The sequence below is a fragment of the Haliaeetus albicilla genome, chromosome 19 (assembly GCF_947461875.1).
Source record: "Haliaeetus albicilla chromosome 19, bHalAlb1.1, whole genome shotgun sequence".
NCBI classification, from domain to species: Eukaryota; Metazoa; Chordata; class Aves; order Accipitriformes; family Accipitridae; genus Haliaeetus; species Haliaeetus albicilla.
Genome location: NC_091501.1, coordinates 7,438,968 through 7,457,946, shown reverse-complemented (window position 1 = coordinate 7,457,946; position 18,979 = coordinate 7,438,968). Strand labels below are relative to the sequence as shown.

Here is an 18,979-nt window from a genome sequence, read left to right as displayed (position 1 = left end):
AAGTTAAACAAATAAAATTATAATCTGTGGCAAATAGAAAAAGGAACAGAGGGCTGCCTGCAACAGCCGCCTTTAGTCAGCAATTTGAGTCAGCAGAGGGTCAAGCTTCTGGGTGTCAGACACTTCGCCTAAAACACTCCCTTCCTGCATCCTCCCTTCCTCCTGCAAACAGCGGAGGGGAGGAGTGCCGGATGCTTTACTGGGAGGCCAGATAAGCTTTGGGAGAGGATGCGTGCATACAGCGTGCGGGAGGGTGGTCAGCTCGCTGCTGATTTGGAAGTGGGTGCCTGTTCCACACACTGGCGTGCAGCGGCAGAGCCCAGCCCAAGCTCTTCTTCCTCCCCAGCGCCCAGTTATTTCTTCTTTTGTTGTGCTTGCCCACTGTGTATTCTGATAATCTCACTCCTCCACCTCCAAGCAACGAAATGTGTGGGGCAGGAGAAGCTCAGCTACCGCGCACACAAATCCAATATTTATTGTTTGTACTCTGATAATGCCAGGAGTCGTTATCAGAGTGTTGTTGTCCTAAATGTTTTGCAAATACAGAATAAGGAAGTTACAGTCCACTGTTAGTTGCTACCAGTGTCTCTCGCTCACCATGATGCAGGGGTTAGGAAAGCTGGATGAGACTCTCCAGCCGTTGCATTTTGGGCTGTTTTCTGAGCCTTCCCCACACGTGTATGCGATGGAGGGAGCTGTGGTGATTATACTGTTGTGCTGTGCTCTGGGCTTAGGCTGCCAGCCCAACGCGGCAGAGATGCCAACCAGCTGCCACAACGTGAATGACACTTGTTTGCCATTAGACTGAATTTCGTGGAGAAACTCAGTGCTTCTCTTAGACACCCAGCTCATTCTGCTCAGCCTGGTATTGGAAGGAAACTCCCCAGAGTCAGAGACAATGGTCAGTTCATCAGGGGTGTAAATGGACCAGGCTGCAGGCAATCCCTTGGTTTTACATGGAAGAACTACTGGAAGGGTTTCCAGCTCTCTAGGCAAGCTGAAGGTTTCTCTGTGGGCCCACATAATTAATGAAACAATCAAGTAGGTGCGTGCCTTATTTTCTCTCTCCCGTAATTGTAGTACCTCTTCACCCCACGTATGACTTCAGCCAAGTTAAACCTCTGGCTAGGATCTTTGCAGTTCACAGTCAACAGGTCCACACACTTCAGATTGAAAACAGCCTCCTTCTACAAGAGCCATAAAGAGCGATGTTAAGCTTGTCTCAGCTAGAAACAGTTCTTTGCTCTCTCTCCATTTGCTAACAATTAGATCTGAAATTCAAATTTATTTTCATCCCTGGACTCTGTGGGAACATCTCGAGAAGGAGCCTGTTGTCTTTCAAGATGTGAGCCCTCTAGTGCCACTTGCAGCAGTTTCAGCTGAAGGGAGATGGGTCCCTAACAAAATCTTGATTTTTAAGAATTCTCAGCTTTTTCAGGTCGAATTAGGCTTGCCCATGCCTCTGTAGATTACTAATGTTCTTACTTTAACTTTGCAGTTTGAAGGTCAGAAAAGTACAAAATTTTTGAGGAAGAAACCAGCAGTACCTGAGCACTCTTCTCCCTCACCTCATGAAAGGAGGCACTACCACGTGAAAATACTTTTGTATTTTTTAGCAGTATGATTTTTCTGTTATCAGCATCCTTTGTTAAAGACCTACTGAAGTAACATATAGAGAGAGAGACAGAGACACGTGTACAGATACAGGTTGTGGAGCCTCCAACATTACGGATGTAGCTGGGTGAAATCTGATGATTTGCAATATCTGCAGTGACTCCCTGGAGGAGAGGAAACCTCTCCAGTGACGAAAATGGTTCAGTGCTGGGGTGGACTGCCTGGGGAGGCTGCGGGAAGCTGGAGTTTGGCTGGGTTTTTAAGACCAGGTTAGACAAACAGCTGCCAGTGTTGGTTTGGCTGATGCTGCCTCGTGGCAAGGGGATGGAGTAGATAACTTGCTGAGTTCCTTCCAGGCCTCTTTCCCCCATGTGATGGTGCTTTTGCTTTAAACTCTTTGAGTCTGTGAAAATCTGTTTTCATCCTAGGTCTTAAAGGGTTTTCTGAGATCATCATTAGCTTTTTCTCATGGGTTTTTTTAAGATTTGATGCATGTTGTACCGATTTTAAAGATGGAGAAGCTGCACCAGTTCTAACTGTGTTTTAAAAACAAAAAAAGGGAGTGCAGCTTTAAGCATGCCAGCTTTTGTGGAGGTCAGTGCTTTAACCCATAATTCATATTGGCCACTCTGCAGATTTAGCGGCAAACTCAGCCAATAAAATCTATGTCATACTTGAATTTACACTTACTCTTGGTTTTTTATTTTTATTTTTTAAAAGAACATTGTTGGTATATAGAAGATATGTTTTGTTACCATGTTTAATACTTTCCATGCTCAGGTGCTTTCATCAATTTGCTGATGTACCTGCCCCTTTGGGGCTTGCTCAGCATTTCATGTAGCATTTTTGCAACATTATTGTAGGGATACTTCTTTTTTCTTTCAAGTAGAAAGCAAAGTCATTGCTGTGGCTTCTGCCATCAAATGTGGTGTCATTGAATACTCACGGTGCTCCCTCGCTGCTGTGAACTACTGCCAGAAACTTGAATGGGAGTTTAGTGATGATAATATATGAAAATATCGGAACAAATCCAAAGTTATACAAAATCTTCTTAGTCTGGAGTTTCACTGCAACCGTTAAGATCAGGCCAGGCTGGCAAAAGGCTGCTTCACTTTCCAAGTGGGCACTCTGAATATTTTTTGTTTGCTTTAAATTTACTCAGGTTTTAATGCAAGTTATATTGCTTTGTAAGACATGCCTGCTGTCAGACATTCAGCCCATTTACAATAAAAACATTACAGTGGTTTCACCAGCTGATGTTAACAAATGCAAACAAAAGAGTATTTTCTGCCAGACTGAAAGCCGACGAACGACGGCCGTACCCTGCAGTTCACAGACTTCAGGTCCTTCCAGAGCTGAGCGTCACCTGTGAGAGCACCATGTCCCCAACCTTCAGATGCACAAATTTGAGGGCTGTCAGCTCTGGCCTCCCAGTTAATTCCAGCTTCTGGGTTCAAGCACAAGGCAAAGGGACGATCTCTCTGAAATGTTTTGAGACTGGATGTGTTGGCAGAGAGACTGGCTTTTTTGTGATTTCACTGAGAAACCAGATGAAACCTGCAAGCGTTAAGGAGAGGTTGAATTTGATCCTTTCAAAGCACTTTGGCAAAATGATAGTTTTAGTGGGACTGCAGCTTACGCTTCTTTTTCAAAAGGATCTAGGTAGCTACCGTTGTGCTTTACTGGTAACTTTAGGGTGACATAGGTTTGTCTCACCTAAAATGATGGTTGCTAAATCAAACTTACAAAAGTGACCTGGATATAAACTGATATAGCAGTGTTTGTACAAGTTTGTAGGAAACAGAAATATTATGAGATGTGAGCTTTCCATCTGTTAGGTAAGGATTCTGAAGCTTAGCTTCGACTTTTTTGAGCTGCCATCAGAGCAAGGAGGGTCTGCACAGTTTATTGTGAGTGGTATTATATTAGCAGCATCACATTTGTATGACTTCTGCACCACAGCAAGTGCTTTACAGAATACCAACCGATTATGTCATCTAGTTTGATTCCTTGATTCATCTTTCAGTTGCTTTTTTTAGTTCTGGGCTCTTTTGAACTTGAAATGGGGAGCTGAACTATCAGAGTGGTGCAAAGTTTGAGTATAGTTTGCAGAAAACACAACTGAAATCACAGCATTAAGAAGAGAAATTCCAACTGATATACATTTGGTAGTTTTCCTTAAGTAGTTTTTTACTTCGCAGTTGAATGGCTCAATCTCTCTGCCAAAAGCATAACCCAAGGGTCCCCTGGATCTCCAAAGCAGCGGTGAATTTGCCAAAAGGTCAGCTGGGATGTCAGTCTTAGATATGAAAACACAGTTCCCTGTTTAGGATGGAAAGAGCTGGAGACATCCCCCACCCCCCCAGGACCCTTGCCTCCTGTGAGAAAAGTCATGATACATCACAAATGTGAGTGATATATCTTTCTTCTTCTGACAGTTGCAAAACTTAAAAGCAGTGATTTGAGGAGGGGTGATACATACTGCTGGATTGGCCTTCCCCAGTGTAGCACACATCTATTCTTCCAGTGTGTAGTACATAGCTTGTTACGGTTCTGTGCAGAATGATTTCTCTGCATGGCCAGGTGATGTTTAAGGAGACTAATGAGAGAAATGATACGGCCCAGAACACTGGTGTCAGGAAATATATTGCAAGGTGTCTATCTTGGGGAAGCTGAAAGCGGGGCTTGTCTTATTATATATTTCAAAGGGGATGTCTGTGTCACCACCAAGTTAGACATGCACCCTGTCCCATATTGCATTCAAATTAGATTTTTTCCAATAGTAGCTTTCCATTCAATTTTCATTGGATTAATGATAGGCTCTGTGTTGTACGGGGGCAAAACAAGAGTCCGTTGCATTGGCACGCCATTCTTTTGAAGCGGGAACTTGTTTCTGAGGCCATTGTAATATAACTATGCAAGTGTCAGAGGACAGGATAGAGGCTATTATGGGCTTCTGCTTTTTGTGAGGAAAATCAAACAAATGTCCCCAATGGAAAAAGGAAGCCAGCAGCTGTATGTGATGTCCAGCGAATGTTTTTGTGCAGTGACACTGTCACTACCTGGTCTGCTGTCAAACTGAAAAAAAATACCTTTTTTTTTTTTCCTGCTGTCAAACGAAGTGGAGAAAACCCCCGTGAATTTTCATGAGACACCTTTTCCTCATTTCCAGCACTTAACAATCCAATTATATTTGTTTTTATGCTAGTGTTTGTTTGCCTCTATTGCCATTGTTAGGGTTTTGAGTCAGAGTGATTTTTTCATCCTGATGGTGCGGAAGAAAAATATGTTTCATTATGACTGTTATAACCCTGGAAATCTTTTCTCTCGCTTGGGTTGATGACGATTTTTTATGTTGCATTCTATACTGATGCCTAAAGTGAAGTAGAATGAACCATAAGGAAGAGAAGCTTTGCTAAAATATAGCTCCTTCCACTGTGTAGAATTATCTGGAAAAAAAGCTTGCATCTTTCTAATTTTATACATCCCCCCCCCCCTATTATTCAAGTAGTTTTTACAAATGAATGGTGTTTTTGTAAGGATTGTTTATGAAGCCATTGCTCTTAGCAACCCCTGCTCACCTGTAAACAACTTACATGGCACAAATAAGGCATCTAGTTGTTTCTCAGTAGGGTGACCTTATAAACAGATTCTGCAACAAGACAAGCTTTTAAATTCCTAACCAAATATATTATGTGAGTAATAAAAAGAGCTCCTCAAAATGGCCACAGAGGCATTTCAGAGCACATTCTTGGGAATAGTCACTTGTGCTAGCATTCATTAAGTTTGCTTTCAGCAAAAATTCTCATGAATGAAATTTTATTCACTAGTCATTATGATTATTACTTTACTATCATAGCAATAACCAGATGCTTTGTATAAGGCTGGGACCTGATTTTGTCTAAGGCTGGAGAAACGTCTTACAGGGTCTCCAGAGAGTGTATTGTCTAAATATAAGACCAGACTAAGCTAACAGCTCGTGACTGGGAACTGCAAACTCTCAGAGAGCAATGGGTTTGTTTACAAGAAAATTCACAGCTAGAGAAGGATGAATGCAGAACCATACCAAATGTTACACCATTTGAACTGTAGCATGTTACAATTCTACTGAATATGAATGTAATTATATATTTTTATGTTACGAAGGTAGTTTAGGTGATGATGACTGGTCTTAACGGATAAAAGGGAGTATCTCTATGGATCCAGTTTGTTACTATACTGGACTAGTTTATCCACACAGTAATGAGCACACTGGAACTGGACTGTTTTGGGGTTGTTTTTTATTTAAAAAATGGCCTAACCCAAATATATGTACCATACCACAGGCTATGCCAAAGAGTTGGAGTCTGAGTTGTGCAATACATGGACTCCCACAATGTGAATAAAGCCCTTCCTGGAAAAGTTAAATGAGATTTTTAGCTATGCACAGCTGAAGTATGCATGAAGTCTTGTTTCCTCCAAACTAGAGGAACATAAAAGAGCAGAGGTATTCTATCATGCTGGAGGAGCAGGGCACTTGCAGCTTTTGGCTTGCTGTATTAGAAATGAGAGACCAAGGAAGCGTGGCCAATTTGAATATGGAAGTTGTGCCTAAGTCTAGGCGCTAGGAAATATTTTCAGAGCTGGAGCTGATCCGCTGAGCACAATGTGTATAATGTTGCTTTGTATGCCTTCGCTTGCTGAGGCAAAAGCATGAATCCTGTGCCTTAGAGGTGATGCGGTCTGACTGGTCAATTTGTAGAGTCCATCAGCATGCAGTGACCGGCACTGGCTACTATCTGGAGCATTGATTCTTGGGTGTACCGGGGCGCAAGATGCACTGTGGTCATGGGTACAAGGCGCATAATGTACACGTGCAAAATGAGAAGGTTCTGTGGGGTGGAGGGAAAGAGCTGTTAAAGAGGCAGTGTGCCAATCCCTTGTATTACTCAAACCTCAAAATAACCATTCCTCTCTGCCTGTGGATCAGTCAGAACAGTTTGTTGGCAGCAGAGCGCTAAGCACAGGACACTTAAGTATTTCTCCTTTTTTGTTGTCTCACTGCCTTCTTCTCCCATGTCTTGTGAAAAAAAATAATCTGATTAAGTCCTTTGACATTAATAATTAATTAGTCCTTCCTTACTTTATCTTGTTTGCCTGTCCTTTTCTCTGGCTTTTCCTTTTTCTACTTTATCTCTCAATCATCAGATCCAAGAAGTTATTCAAATGATTTCTTTTTAACAGATAAATGCAGCTTTACAGCATTTTTTTCTTTTGAAGAAAGACTTGGTCCCTTCTTTTGTCCATCCCACTGCACAAGTTTTCACGTTCTGGCACTGCAGTCACTTCTAAGTCCTTGAGCTATCATGTATTCTGTTGGTATTTGAGGAATTGAAAATCAATCACATAGCCTTATGGCTTAGGTTCAGCACAATTCTATTATGCCCACTCCCAAAAGTCAATTCAAACCTTTTGGGTTATATTTCAAAGCCTAATCAAGCTTGCTGTCCAGACTGGTTTGGAGTCAACTCACTCTTGTCCATAGGTCTGTTTATTAGAGTTTTTCTGTCAGAAACTAGTGTGAAAGAAAGCAGTTTTCATAACAGTGGAATCATTCAGTGGGCATTTTGCAAAGACAAGCCACCCAAACAGGTTTTATGGTAGAGGACTGCTTTCTGTTGTACTGCATTTCTGCAAATATGTTTAAAAAAAATTTTTTTAAAAAAAGCTATGTTGGTACAAGTGTTCATAACTGTAGTGTCTCATAAAAAAGATGCACCAATTTACTGAGATCAGTTTCTAGTCCTGTCTTGTTAAGCTGGTACAGAAAATATTGTAGATGCAACCCTAAACCGAGATGGTGACTTTCATGCTTTGGACCATGTGTACAAATGAGGATGATACCTCCGAGCAGATGGGCCAACTCCTCCAAGCATGAGTTGTGCCACCTCCACTTGGCAGGTGGACATAGGACCGCACAGGGACTATGTCAATCCCCTTATTTCCAGCAAGTGCCAGGAACTCACCCTGAGAATGAAAGCAGCTCTGTATGGAGCTGGCCATTAGCAATCCTCTGTGAAAATATGTACCTGTTATGTACTGGGGACAGATCAGTCTCATCCCACTGGGAAGAAAGCAGTGACAGGCTCTTAGTGATGGCATTTCTAGCTGACCTGTAGAAGTCTCCTTGTTCAGTGAAAGGCTGGTGGCCATTCTGTGGGAGCCAAGTGGGCAGTATAAATAGGAAACGGCTCTCTCCTTCCATCCCCCGTGGGTAAAGGCATTGCTCTGTGACCCATTCTTCATGCTTCTTCTCATCCTGTATTCTGCAGAGGCGCAGAGATTTTCTCCAGTGGATGCTCGACTCCCGCGACTCAGCTGACTCCCTGGCAGCCGGCTATTTGGATGTGATGAATCCATCTGCTGCTTCCAGCCAGAATGAGGTGCCTCTTGCTGGCAGGGCCCCGTCTGAAAAGGTTCAGAAGACATTAACAGAGGATGAGATAGCAGGCCAAGCTTTCCTCTTCCTGATCGCTGGGTACGAGACCACCACTAGCACGCTGTCCTTTGCCACGTACTTGCTAGCCACCAACCCAGAGTGCCAGGAGAAGGTACTTCAGGAGGTTGATGAGTTCTCAGCAAAACACGTGAGTACAATGTGCTGGTGTGGAACTTCATGCAGGGAGCAAAGCAATGTGAATGTCGTCATGCCACTGCGGCACCCGCATGAACCCTGTTTTTCTCAGTTACATATGTATATATTAACATTTTATTAATATTTTCAGCCAAAAATTCAAAATTAATCTATATTGTTTAGGGTTTTTTGGAAACTGTTAAATAATGTCACTTTACAGCAACTGAAGAGACGGCCCAGAAACTTTGTGTCACAGTGAAAGCTTAATCTTTACAAAATATTTTACAGTATTGAAATAAACCAGCTCTCACTGGACTCTAAAACTACACATTCTATTTTTTTCCTCTTGTCCAGATACTTTTATTGGTTTTGTGGTCAATTTTATTTACTGACCTTTGTAAGGACATAAACAGCGTTCTTACAAACCATAAACTGCAAAGTTTTGCTTTAAATGTTCATACTTCTTTTTTTTTCTTCAGCAGCAGAATATATGTGTATGCTTCAAAAAAAATCACAATATCTAATTCCCTTATACTTTGCTCAAATTACTTCTCCTTCACTATCTGTATTTACCAAGGGCATTTATGTTTCCTGGATAACCGTTGACAATATTTTGTGTATCTAGCAGACCATGCAGCAGCCATTCTTCTACCCTACGCTCTCCGCATGAGTTGTTAGTTATGAGAATTCAGACTGAGGATCTTTTTCTTTTCATGAATGCTTTTATAATGGATCATGAGGCTAACAGGAATAAAATGACACTAGGTGTGGCTGTATTGCAGGATTTTAGCTGCTGGACTTGCATGCTGAAATCCTTAGCTATACAGTTTTGGGAGTTTCATACTTTTTATGCATTCCATGCTCTGTGTTGTACTTACAGAACAAGAAAAGAGTTGTATAATTTTCTGCTTTGCTGGTAATAGAAAATTCTCGACTATGCAGAAGTGTGCCCATTCAAAAGCTACCCTTTCCCTCCTTTTGGTTGTGCCAGGATTTGTGTACAGAGAAAATGTCTTCTTTTGTCTTGCATGACAAGGTTCTGAGTGTGATGGTTCTCTGTCTAAGATTGCTTTTGCTCTGAGACTGCAGATGGACGACAGCAGTGGAGGGTTAGGACTGCACAATCTGATCCACAAAGCTTTTTCTCAGTGCATGCTTCATACCTCTGGTGTGAATTAACTCAATACAATGAAACCCTTGATGTGTTATGTTCTAACCTATAGGGCTTGGGTTATATTCTTAGGTTATTAGCTCTGCAACACTCCAGCTGGAGCGTATGTAATTGTTTCATTCAAATACGGCAGACCTAATTATGCCCTTGTGTCCGGTTAGTTCAGCTGACTTCCTTAAGGCCTGCAAAGATGTGAAGGTGCAACTTGGCCTGGAGTACGTGCAGTTTACTGGTTAATACTGGTGGCAGAGTTGCACATAGAAACCCCTGTTATGCAGCCCCAAGGAAAATATGGTTCATCTCACCAGTTCCTCAAAACTGACAGCCTAAGAAACCAAAGTGAAATTGCTGGGAGAGGTATCCCATATGATAGGTATGCAATGTCATTCATCTCTCTCTGTAGATGGGGATATGAATTAGTAAACTTTTCCATGTAAGTGCATAGAAAGCTGATGGCAAGCAGTCATTAACTGGCCAATGGCTTACAGACATTTCACATAGGGAGACCATGTATATGGCTAGGTCTACATTAACAAGTAGTATGCTCCCGTAGGCACAGATTCATCATCTAGTACAATAGGTAGTGAGGACTCTTGGGTGCACACTGTACACACCTCAGGAGTTTATTTTGGGTTAGTTCCAGTCCTGCCCTGTGTACCAGATTCCCCTTAGCAGGTGGACCGATCTTCTGGTTTAGCTCCAGTTAAAGGAGCACTTGCTGTGCACTTGGAGACTGCAGTGTGAACCAGTGCAAGAGACTTGCATGTGAGTGTGCTCCTGACCCAGGCTGGAGACCTAAATGGACCCTATGGTTGTATATGGGCTGTCTGAGCTGTCACTCACTATTAGTAGTATTTCAGTAATAATCCAGTTCAAACGCATAATGCTTGATTCTCTTGGTTCTCTAACAGGAATATTTTGCTAATAATTTCAGCTTTTGCAGTATGTAGGAGAGACTGTGGAGCTAGGGACACTCGTGGGAGAGAAGTTAAAACTTGGTGTAGAGGAATGGCACTCAGATTAAATGAATGGTTTTTGCAGGTCAGCACTGTATGCAGTCTGTGTGGTGCCTCGACCCAAACTGGTGGCCTCATCCCAAACCATATTGTCCCATGTCATATATTGATTGGAAGTACCTTTCAAATCACTTCCCCATACTTTACTAGTTTTCAGGTTTAGCTTTAGATGATGTATATATGGCTGTATGGCCAAGGAGGAGAGGGAGAGAAGGGTAACAATTAATCTGCTGTTCTTGATACCTGGAAATTCATAGATCTAATCTGTGCAGCCCCATCCTTCAAAATATTTCCTATTACAAACAGTTCAGGATTTGGGGGGGGGGGGGGGGGGCAATGCACTGCTCAAGGAGCCCATCCCAGAGTAAGGGAAAGGGTGCAGCAGTTCAGTCCCCTTGGTGACTCTAATTAACTACTTTTAGCCTAGAAAATAAGATCTATGTGAATGATTTGCAAATTACAGGAGCAGAAGCTATTTTAAAACTGGGAATATATAGACACTATGTCCAGTTGTTGAGGAAGGGAGGGGACATAGCAGGTCCAGGATCACAGTTATCAAGTCAGGTGCTAAGAAATTTGATGAGGTTATTGCTTGTGCTCAGCACATCAGCTTTGCTCTTATCAAGGTGCTTTGCAATTTTCAGAAAGGAAGGGCCAAAACATGGAGAACGGTACAGTCAGGTTGTTTTGACAGGTGGTGCAAGACTGCTTTGATTTGCAGATATGCAAGTGTTAAACACAGTACCCTCTTCAGCCAAATTTATACTCAGGTAATTATAACTACAAAATGCTCTCCACCATGTCCCCCTTCCTTCCTCCAGCCATTTCAGTTGCCTCATGCAGCATGTTTTATTGCCCTAATCTGTGGTGTAGAGCTGCAGTCTGATTTTAGAGCGGCTGCTGCGTATCATCCCAGAGATGGCTGTACTTGGTGGTGGACAGAGTGATTTATACACTCATTTACTAAAGTTTATAAAGACATGTCAGAGTCATCTGAGAAAAGGTGCTATAAATGACAGGCACAGTTCCAGGGTTTTTGGCACACCAGTCAAAAACTCAAAGCACAGTGACCTTGTGATAGCCAGTAAGGAGAGCAAGGTTGGTCCATCTGGGCATACAGCAGTATTTTGGTGCCTCTGGGCGTTGTACTTGAGGATACCCCTGAATTTGCTCTGATCTTCGTCTGTCTTGCTTGCACAGTGGGTACCTTAGCAGAATGGGACAGCGTGAAGGGGAAGGCGAAAGCCAAGGCACTGCTGTGTTAGAGATCCCTGTGCTAGCTTGGTGTAGGCTGTGGTGTGGTGCAGAAATATGAGATTAGGTGCTGGAAGTGGTCTAGCCCCGGTGCTGTGCTGGGAGTCGGGAGCCCAGTGGAGAGGCAGGTCTGACTGACCGTGTTGTACTGCTGTGTTGTGTCTGGCTAAGTTTGTCTCAGAGCTGTCTTGGGAGACCTCTCTGCCTTTCTCCACCACGCTGCACGAATACACTGTAGAGATGGCACTTCAAGGCAAAGTGTCCTCAGAAAACAGTGCCTGGAGCGAGTCATGGGTTGTCACCTCTTTTTTCACCTGCAGGACCTTCCTCATCTGTTCGCTAAAGGACTTTTTAGGTCTTCTCTTGGCTGATAGCTCGGTGTGGAGGCTTGACAATGTCTCTTTCCCTGAAAGTGGGAAGAGGCACCTGGCCCATTTCAGAGTCTGGCAAGCAGGAGAAACCTCTATCCTCAGTTATTGTAGAGGGCAGGACACACAGGTTATTGCCCTCCTCACCTGTCTGGATCTTTGGGGTGTAGAGAAAGGGAGTGCACAGCTTTTCATCATCTCTGGGGAAGCAGAGAGACAGGGTACTGACTGGTGACTACTGTCACCACACACTGCATCTTCCCATTCTACCTGTGAATCCCTGTGTCTGCTCCAACTGCACTGGGAAGGACAAGTTTCCTCTAACAGAGGAACTGAAATTAAAATTGTAGAGACTCTGACCTGGCCCTCTTCATGAATCCCTTGGGGGTGTAGTATGTGCCCTGTGAAGGACCATCCACTGAAAATAAGATGCACCTATTTGCTGCAAGCTTGTTGCTGGGTGTGCAGCTTGCTTTGATACCACGAAGACAAAATAAACAAGATGAAAAGAGAGTTAAATATGAGCTAGTGGGGGCAGGACGCCTACATCTGTGTGTGTATAAAAGAGTATTACTTTCTGCAGAGACCACAGATCTATTTCCAGGACAGCAGAGAGGGGTCAGATCTTCAGAAGGTTGTAAACTGCCACAACATGTTTGGTATTAGTACAGGTACGATGATATGCATCAGTCAAGAAGCTAGCCTGGTATATGCCAGTAAAAGAGGACGGAGGGTGGGGGGGAAGAAAAGGTTGCTATTTCAAGACCAGATTATTTTTATAGGGTTTGTGGCTAACCATCCCTAAACTATTAGAGGCTATACAGTTGTGAAAGAGATGTTTTTATCCACATTAACCAGGTGAGAAGGAATACACCCATGGTCTTCACCCTTTCCATTTCAGGCAAAAATGACCCTTGTGTGGAGTTGTTAAAGAGCCCTTCAGAATACATGTATTTATGAACAGGTTTTGCACTTGTGACTGATTATTTTGTTGTAAAAGCAAGTTGATTTTTATTTATCTGTGTGTGTGTGTGCTTAGCAAAAGCATAGCAAGCCTGCAGCACGCATTCATTCTGAGCAGATGGATGCTTGCTTCTGAGCCCCGCTGCACTCTGAGCTGCTCTGTGTGTTTTGTCCTTAGCCACAGTGCTTAGGGCATGAAAAATTACTGCATCTTCCACGCTGGGGATTCCCTTAATATGAGGTCTCTCTTTCTTACCTCTCTTCCCATTTTAGCATTTAAATGCCTCTCTCCCTCCCTTCTCCCTCCTCTCAAGCCCAAGTCATTCACAATTATTAATTATGTTTTTGTTGTTGTTGTTTTACTGGACTGCACAATTTTAGACAGAAGGAGTAGTGGCACAAAATAGATTGCAAAAACATAGGTGATCAAGTTAACTTCTCATAAGTAGTTATTTGTTGCCCTTAGGTGAAATGTTGTAAGTGGCTATGTAGGTTCTCCTGATCTGTTGCAAAGTAAACAGATCAGGTTAAACCACTGAAATGAGGTCATTTTCTTGGGGGAGAGAAAGCAAGTATGCTTTGGGGTAGCTAAGGACGGCAAAAGAGGTATAAGAATGAACTGCTCTGTCTCCATGTAATAAAAGAAATGCATACTTGAAGGTGCCCAATGTAGAGAAATCTGGAGCAAGGAGCACCCGAATTCTAATCTCAGCTTCAGGAATAATTTACTGCATGTTCTCAGTAAAAGACAGCCGTGTCTTGCATTAACAAATTGGAGGACTTGGTACTTACAAGTTTTGGGTTTTGGCTTGTATCTACATAAACTGCTCATTACTTAAAGTACCACAAGAAAAAGTTGCATTAAAGGTCTAGTGCTAGTTACAGAACCTGAAACGTGTTGGTGCACTGATACACAAGGCTGCAGGGGCTCTGTGCTAGCCAGAAGAGGTCTGGTGAAGGACAGAGTAGCAGCTCACCCCTCCTTGCTGCTAATGCCTAGGAATACTTTCAGGACTCCTGACAAAAGTGAAGGAGAGCACAGGAGTCAGGAGTAGTAAAAGTAAATAGATGAAAGGGTAGCTATTACAGTAAAACACATTCATTGGAGACTGCCAGACCAACTGGGTTTTCCATTCTATTTTTAAAATGCCATGTACAGCTCTTATTTATCACTGCTTGATATGATTCTTAGAAACATCAGTGTGGAGAGGAATGAAGAGCAGGATAAGCCCCAGCATGTCTCTACTCCTTCCCATTTCCTATCCACACAAAGCACTAGCGTACTATTCAGTGCTGGTGTCACTTAACAACATTTTCACCGCTGGCTAGAGCCCGTAAAGTTTAAAGAAACTTCAAAGTCCTGCCATAGTCTCTCACTATTTAAATGGAGTTTTTTCTTTAATGGAAATAAATCTTCCTGTTCCCATATTTGCTTTCCTATTGCTCTAGGGCCAGGAATATTTTCGATATGTCTAATTGAAAATGTTGACCAGACCATGTTTTGACTGTATTCCTTCGTGTTAATAATATTGAATGATGCCAGCCCAGTCATTGCAATCCATAGTTTCATTTATGAAAAGGTACAGTTTAATTCCATTTTAACTGCTGTGTGTGGTCAGTTGTGAATGGGCTGGGTTGAACTGGACTGATACATAAGCTCCTCCTGTATGATTTATGACTTCGGCGCTGTAATCTATCAAACATACTGGGTGTGGCAGTTGCTCATCTGGGGTAACTTGGCACGTCATCATTGGCTTGAGTGAAGTCATACTATTTTACGCTGGCTTATGATTCTGTTCTTTGCATTGAAGAGCTCCTTCAGTAATATCTCTGCAGTCTAATGGAGATGTCTTCTCGTAAAGACGTTTGCAATTTCAAAATTTTCCCTTCCCATAAAATTCCCAGAGAGCAGTGAGAGGTAGGACCATTTATATGGTGTCTCTGTGCCTGATTGAGTACTTTAGATTTTTTAAGCTGTTTATGCAGAGAATCTTCTTGGTAGCAGAGACTGCTTTCTCTGAGCATTAGCGAAAATGAGAGGTGAAAGTCAGAGAGATGGCACTGTCAGGGAATTACCACAACAATTTGCATGAGTTTGGTGCCTTTCATGCAGTATCTCAAGGCACTACGCTCTCAGAAGCTTGCAACTACAGACTTGCAACAGACTAAGCTTCACTAAGCAAATATTGCTGATGGTGGAGGCTTGCATTTATCAAGGGAGACTGAATTGTAAATAGTTTGCAGAAAAGAGTCCACAGAAGAGAGTTGCTGTTACACATGCATACACATACACTCACAAAACATACAAAACTAGTAAGCACAAGCAATATTGTATGGTGTTGCTGTTTATTCTGTTGAAGGAAATGACCCTCTTTGATGTCCTTAATTGTTTGAGAAGATGTTGCAGAGCCTCACAACATTCATGAGTGTCAGCTGTCAGCAATCAGTTTTGTTGTTAACAAATAAAAAGATGCTTTTAAACACGTAGAGACTGAATGCTGTTAGGTTATATTTCTGCAGTTCTTCATACAATTGCTCAGTGTCTGAAAATTATCTTTGTCTCGTGGTGCTTCTGTACATACAGGTTGAAGACTGCTAAGTTAGGAGACGACAATAAGCCCTTCCCTGCATTTCCCCCCTTCTCTTAGTACCTAGAATCTACTGATTTGAATGCAGGCTTTGGACTCAAGAGATCCAAAGTCACTTTTCTTGGGCAGAGGTTATTTTGGTTCCTAACTCTTCCTAACTTCCAACCAGTTAAGGACCTCTGAGACTCAGGGCTTTGGCCTCTTTACTGACTTGTGTCTCTGCTGTGTAAGGAGAGGTAGCCTGAGAAAGCTCTTGAGCCTAAGCCCGCCTTGGGTTCGCCTACTTTGTCACAAGCCTGTTCCTAGACTCAAATGCTGAGGGGAAGCACCTAGGGAGGAAAGCTGAACCTCAACTTTCTCACTGTGCAAGCCTTCGCAGGTATCTCTTTGTACAGGTTGCCTTCTGTCCCAGGTACCCTCACAGCACCGGCCAGAGAAGTTGTCCTGGAGGCCTTTCTGGAAGATCTGAGTTGCTTGTTCCCGCTTTACAGAAGTTGTAGTTTGTAGGCAGCCGCAGTCATCCTTTGGCAGAAGCATGGGCAAGGAGGAAGAGTGCGACCAGCCAGGAGCCATGTGAGGGCAATTCTTTTTGCTTACCATGTATCTGTAGTTCTTGCACTGTATCTACAGGTCTCTGCTCTCCACAGGTAGCTCATATAAGTGCTTCCTGGGGAGTCAGGTTATTTATAATATGGAAAGAGTTGAGTCTATCAGCTGGTAAGTCCAGGGTGTCTGTTAGGAATGTTTTGGCTTTGCTTTTTTGAAAAGTTTACTGTTAGCTTATAGGAACAAAGTCAATGTTTTAAACCTCAGTGGTATCTTGGCATTGTCCCCCTTCCTTGACTTTTCCAAGAACCCTACCAAAAAGACAACCGGGATATGAAAAAAACTTACTTTTTTCCTGGGAAAATCCTTTCGACAGCTGAGAACCGGCGATTCTATGTGGCCTGGAATGAGGTGGTGTTGAGATAATTAATGTGCCCATATTTCAAGGAACTTCTTGTTGTTGTTGACATTGCAGGGTTCATTTACCCCTCTTCACCAAAGTAAAAAAAAAAAAAAAAAAAAGGGACTTTTATTTTTCCATTTGTCCAGTTCAAGCTTATCAGTCTCTTGCCCATGAAGACTAATTTATCTTTTGCTTGCAATGTCACATGTTGCTCAGTGACTCTGCCTTATTGCTATTCTTGAGTAAAACTGAGTCTCAGGTAATGTATGCTACACAGAAACTCATTTTCATCCCTGAATTTTCCTGGTATTTTGCCATCCTCATAATAATTGACCCACTATCACTGCTACAAGGTTCATGTTAAAGAATAAATTTTTCTAGCGACATGGAACATTTAATGGTGACGATGTTAATAATACGGCACTTTAAATGCGATTAGACAGATTTGTTTAAAGAGGAAGTAAAGGGAAGAATGCATCTTCCCCACCTTTCTGTTCCTTCTCCCTACCTCCATCTGAGGCTTTTATGGAGGAAAGAGCATATTTGCTTTTAATGTGAGGAAAAGTGTCACTGCTGAGTAAGAAGCTGGTTACAGTTTCCTTCAGGATTCGTATCCCAACTGCTCCTGTGTACTACTCTGGACGTTATGTGGCAATCAACATGCTTCCCTCCAGAGACAGAGAAAACCAAATTCCTACCAATATCAATGTTTAATCAGTGCTAACTACCAGTATCGGTGTTACCTTTTTAGCTACAGATAGGTAACTTTATTTGCAGGGTGGAGCACAGTTCCAGGTCGAATTGGTAGATCAAATTTTGCACTGGGCAGTTGAGCCTTGCAGAAGTGAGTAAGGAGGTAAGTTCAAACCACAGTAAATAACACCACCCCCCTCCACGACTTTGGGAGGGACATACTCGCACCGGTCTTGCCAGAGGAGTTATGTATGGCAGGAAGAGAGGTGAGCATGGCAGGACTTCTTGGGAATGGGGATGCCCTTCACGGGTATAAATGCCTGATCTTTGGATGGCAGTCTGTCTAGCGCTCAGGAGTTTTTTTGTGTGTGAAGTAGGGGTCAAGTCCAGAAAGGTATTATACTAATATACATATTGGGTTTTTTCGTGGAAGTTAGGCACCAAAAGGTTTTCCGTAAGGTATGTGCTGCTAAATTGTAAATACCTAGCAATGAAAGGAAGGACAGTCAGCCATGGGCATGACCCCAGATGCAAGAAATCAGAGAAACCAAACCATCTGGCCCTGAAAGAACTTACAAATGAGAGAGGGTGGCCTTGGACATCTGTGTCAGGACCCCACACTGTGTCTTCGCGTTAGCAGCTAGTCGCATTCATCAGGTAGGACCTTGTCTCCTTGGGAATATGAAACACTAAACTAAACAAAGAAGCATTTTCAAGCTCTATGTTAGTTAGCATCCATTTGGAATGAGATCCCTCCATGTCCCCGGATTGAAAGGCAGATTCTTAGGGGATGAAGACATTGGTCCGGCCCTGGCATCCTCGTCTGCTACAGGGATCTGCACTGACCTGTCTACTTCTGAGATGCCTTCAAGACTCAGGGATAAAAATCTTGCTTTAATAGCACTTTTCCCCAGTCAGGACAATAGTGACTCTTGAGATTTGTGAAATCAAGTATCACTTTCTTGGTGAGGACTTTTCATGGGCAGAGTAAGAGAAGGAGAGGTATTAGGGAACAGCTCATAAAACAGAAACACCTAGCAAGTCATGTATGCACGCACATGCCTGCATATGAGAAAGAGGAGGAGGGAGGGAATGAATCATGGCTGAAGAAAAGAAGGTCTTTCATCTGAAAGTTCAGCACAGATTCCTGAATTGCACATACTATATGCATAAGGTGCAAAAGCTGAGCTGAGGAGAACACATGCCTAATTTGTTAAGAAACAGCAAATCCCCAGCAGCAACCAAGAAGAAATTAAACTTGTATTCAACATATTCATAGCTTAAGAATGATCTTAGCTTGTATGCATGTGAGGTCAAAATGGAATTTTTCCTCCAGGTATGTACATAAATTAGGTAGCATTAATAGGAAGTAACCAGTCCATTTATTTGTCAATAAGCATTCAAAGTGAAGGCTGAATGAGCCTGTGCCAGAAGGAATGGAAACTAGTTTGCATTTCATGATTATGTAAAGCAGTTCTTGGTAGAATGAACTTCTTGTGACCTTCCCCCCCCCCCCCCCTTTTTTTTTCCTTCTCTACCACCCTGGCAGCACATATGTATTTAAATAATTTCCATTTCTAACAATGTGTTTGTGTGTTACTTTTAATCAGCGTGAGATGGCTTTTGTATTGTTTGTCCTGCTTCATCTTATGCTTCCCTTTTAATATGGAAAGAAGGAAAAAGTGGTAATTCTGGGTGTGCCCTTGCTCTAGAAATGTAGTGGTCTTCCAGTGATATCAGTGAACATTTC

At 42.6% G+C, this 18,979-nt stretch overlaps 1 protein-coding gene across 3 annotated transcripts in view; it reads left to right on the top strand.

Moving 5' to 3' along the window:
- Positions 1–18,979, top strand: part of TBXAS1 (thromboxane A synthase 1) — a 242,626-nt gene that overhangs the window by 167,827 nt on the left and 55,820 nt on the right. For all 3 annotated transcript variants that reach the window (XM_069807488.1, XM_069807487.1, XM_069807485.1), the window contains one exon: positions 7,926–8,240. In XM_069807488.1, coding sequence (XP_069663589.1) covers positions 7,926–8,240 — 315 coding nt within the window. The remainder of the gene's footprint in view (positions 1–7,925; positions 8,241–18,979) is intronic.